General features: G+C 39.7%; 1 protein-coding gene across 1 annotated transcript in view; it reads right to left on the bottom strand.

Annotated features, from left to right (window-relative positions):
- Nucleotides 1-1,643: 1,643 nt before the first annotated feature.
- Nucleotides 1,644-4,022, bottom strand: part of LOC117956332 (annexin A2-like) — a 6,325-nt gene continuing 3,946 nt past the window's right edge. The window contains exons 4-5 of the mRNA XM_034891369.1: nucleotides 2,285-2,433; nucleotides 1,644-1,860 (exon numbers count right to left, since the gene is read on the bottom strand). Of these exons, the coding sequence (XP_034747260.1) occupies nucleotides 1,801-1,860; nucleotides 2,285-2,433 (209 nt within the window). The 3' untranslated portion in view covers nucleotides 1,644-1,800. The remainder of the gene's footprint in view (nucleotides 1,861-2,284; nucleotides 2,434-4,022) is intronic.

Genomic DNA, 4,022 nt, shown 5'->3' with positions numbered 1-4,022 from the left:
TCAGTAACTCATGCTCCAGTGTGCTGACGTAAAGTCAAGTCTAACTTGCAGAAGAAGTTCCAGCGTGTGTTTGAGGGGATTCCTAAAGCAGGAGACCCGTCTGTTCTGGATCAGATGTTCACAGAGATCTTCCTCATGGAGGGAGGGACTGCAGGGGTCAAGGATCAACATGAGATCAGACAGATTGAAACAGCATCCAGGAAACCAGACACACCAGAACCAACAATCAGACCAGAAGACATCTTTAAACCCCCCCCCCTGGAAGAGATGAACCAATCAGAGCAGTGATGACTGGCATCGGGAAAACAGTCTTAACACAGAAGTTCACTCTGGACTGGGCTGAAGGCAAAGCCAACCAGGACATCCAGTTCACATTCCCATTCACCTTCAGAGACCTGAATGTGCTGAAAGAGAGAAAGTTCAGCTTGGTGGAACTTGTTGATTTCTTCTTTAGTGAAACCAAAGAAGCAGGAATCTGCAGGTTTGAAGAAGTCCAGGTGGTCTTCATCTTAGACGATCTGGATGAGTGTCGACTTCCTCTGGACTTCCTCAACACTGAGATCCTGACTGATGTTACAGAGTCCACCTCAGTGGGTGTGCTGCTGACAAACCTCATCAGGGGGGATCTGGTTCCCTCTGCTCGCCTCTGGATGACCACACGCCCTCAGCAGCCAATCAGATCCCTCCTGGGTGTGTTGACATGTTGACAGAGATCAGAACTTAGAGACACTAAGAAACGAGGACAACACGAGGGTTAAAGAGCATGAAAACGTACCTTTATGAGGTATTTTAACATTAATATGCCCCTCCCCCCCAGCCTGCCTATGGCCCCCCAGGGGCTAGAAATGGTGATAGTTGTAGACCAAGCCCTGGGTGTCCTGCTCTGCCTTTGAGAAAATTAAAGCTCAGATGGGCCGATCTGGAATCTTTCCCTTATGACATCATAAGAGGCAAGGTTACCTCCCCTTACTATGCTTTGTCCGCCCAGAGAACCCCCCCCCCCCCCCCCCCCCCCCCCATGAGAAAGAGGCATTGTGGCTTTCAAACAACCAAAGTAACCAAACTCCCAGCTTTCACCTTACTTACATTTTTTCAACACTTAAAACATTATAACACTAAAAGAAATATCAACACTTTTTTGACTATTTTTTGACACTTTTTTTTTTGCATTTAGGATACTTTTTTATCACTTTTTATCACTTTTTGACGCATTTTTCAACATTATCTTAATTTTTGTGCCCCTACCATCAGTCTACCGCACACATCACTAACACCAACATATCAACACTACTTTTACACTATTTTCCACAATTTTTTGATACTTTTTTGAGCCCTTTCAACCCTGCTTTGACAATTTTTTGACAATTTAGTGATGGTTATTTTTCACTTTTAGCAATTTTTTCCAAGATTTTCTTCATTTTTGTGCCCCTACCATCCGTCTACCGCACACATCACTAACACCAACAACCACTAACAAGAATTATGATTTACATACTTTTGTCTTATTACTAAAACTGTCTGCATGGGAAATACCATGTGACACTTCAGATACAAATTTTATATATATGTATAAATATTAAATATAAAAAGAAAAACTTTAACGACGTGAGGGTTAATGACACAGGAAACAGGAAACAGGAAGCAGGGGAAAGGATTTTATTTCAGAAAGCTGCGTAGAGAGATGACGAGGGTCGGGATGTTCTTTATCTAAAGAGAAAACACTGGAAGAACCTCTGCAGTCAGCTGGGGCTTCAGACCCAGCGGCATTCTGGGAAAGTGAGTCTGGACAGAGTTGAGGGTTCAGTCGTCTCCTCCACACAGACTGAGCAGAGCCTTCTGGTAGTCTCCCTTAGTGTGCTCCTGGATACACACACACATACAGATACACACACACACACACACACACACACACACACACACACACACACACACACACACACACACACACACACACACACACACACACATACAGATACACACACACACACACAAACACACACACACACACACACACACACACACATACACACATACACACATACAGATACACACACACACACACATATACACACACACACACACTCACACACATACACACAAACACACACACACACACACACACACACAGACAGTATAATTAATATTACAAATAATAATATTGTATAATATAATATAAAAAATATTGTATATGTATATTGTATACATTGTATACAATGTAACACACACACACACATACAGACACACATACAGAGACACACACACACACACAGACACACACACTCACAGCGATGGTCTGGTACAGGGATCTTTTGTGCTGCCTCCTGAACTCGGTCCTGATCTTCATCAGGTCCACTTCACAGCGAGAGACCATGATCCGGGTCACCACCTTCTCCTTCGCCCCTTTACTCTGCAGAGAGACTGACAGCGTTATCACTGGCGGTCGGCGCGGGGATGGATGGAAGTCAATGCACTATAGATACTCAACTTTTCTTGGGGACCCCAAAAGACTTACATTATGAGGACTTGTTGACTATCGGTCCCCACATGGTCAAATAAACTAAAACTTAAATTCTTGGGTTAAAACTAAGATGACTTCTTCAGGGAATGGACGGAAGTCAATGTACTACATATCCTGAATTTTTGTACATTTTGTGGACCCACTGACTATCTGGGGCTTAAAAAGCAGATCCCAACATTGTAAACTATTAAACCATCGGTGTAGAGACTAATCTGAATCTCAAGCAAATGAATGAATGGAATCAATGGAAGTCAATGCGCTTAATATCCTGAACTGTTTTTAGTCGCTTTATGACACGTTTGAGATATTTTTTATAACTTTTGTGTCCACACTTCTATAGAGGATTTTTTGATGATTTTATTTGCAATTCTTTGACAATTCTTTGATAAAATTCTGACAAATGTTTGACGTTTTTTCGAAATTTCTTTCGAAATCTTTTGACAATTTTTGACAGTTTTTTGAAAAATCTTTCACATTTTTTTGACAATTTCCCAGCAATTCTTTGAAGATTTTTGTACAATTTTTTGAATTTTTTTTTGACAATTCTTTGATGATTTCTTGAAAATGTATAGACAATTTTTGACAACTTTTTAAAGCTTTATTTAAAACGTTTTTGACATTTTTTTGTTGATTTCTCAACACTTTATTTACAAATTTTTGATGATTTTTTAAAGATTCCTTTTGTCAGTTTTTGACATTTTTTTTCAACATTTTCTTAATTTCTGTAAAATTATATCAAGTTTTTGTCTTTTGTCAAAGTTTTTTTGGGGGGGAAACAAAACACCCAAAATCCAATAAAGTGGTGATCTGATCCGTCAGCGTTATCTGGATCCATCCGTGGAATGTTTGGATCATTTGGATTAAATAATCCCAGATTTCTGATGTAGAAACTTTTAAAACGGGTCAGATTTGACCCAGGACAACAGGAGGGTTAAAGATCTGGGGACAGTGACACACGTAGTAAAGATCCTGTTTTCATCTTATTTTGGCACTTGCTTTCCTCAGCTACCTCACTTCCTGTACCTCACTTCCTGTACCCAACTTCCTTCCCTCTCCTCTCTCTTCACTCATTGGTTGATGCTTCAGCCTAATTACCTGATTGACTTCACCTGATCCCTCCTGCAGAGTCTCCCTCTCTGGGGGGTGCAGCATGGGGAAGGCACGCTCACATTGTTGAACATTCATGTGTTCAATTACTAATGTATTAATGTATTAATGTATTAGACAGGGACAGTGTTCATTAATTAACATCGCTGCAAATGCAGCAAAATCATCCAAAAGGCTGTTTTTCATCCGTTGTCCCTGAACACATCTTAAAATGGTCGCCCTTAAAAACCAAATGGACACGAGGACACAGTGCAGAGTATTCAGTTTAAGTATGTTCTACTTTTTGTTTTGTTCAGGTTTTTATTTTATTTATTTTATTTATTTTATTTATTTTATTTATTTTATTTATTTTATTTATTGTGTTTTCTTTTTCTTTTTTTCTTTTTTTATTCTCTAA

The sequence above is a fragment of the Etheostoma cragini genome, chromosome 1 (assembly GCF_013103735.1).
Source record: "Etheostoma cragini isolate CJK2018 chromosome 1, CSU_Ecrag_1.0, whole genome shotgun sequence".
Classification (NCBI taxonomy): Eukaryota; Metazoa; Chordata; class Actinopteri; order Perciformes; family Percidae; genus Etheostoma; species Etheostoma cragini.
Note: the sequence above shows the minus strand (reverse complement) of the source record. Positions and strands in the feature narration are given on the sequence as shown.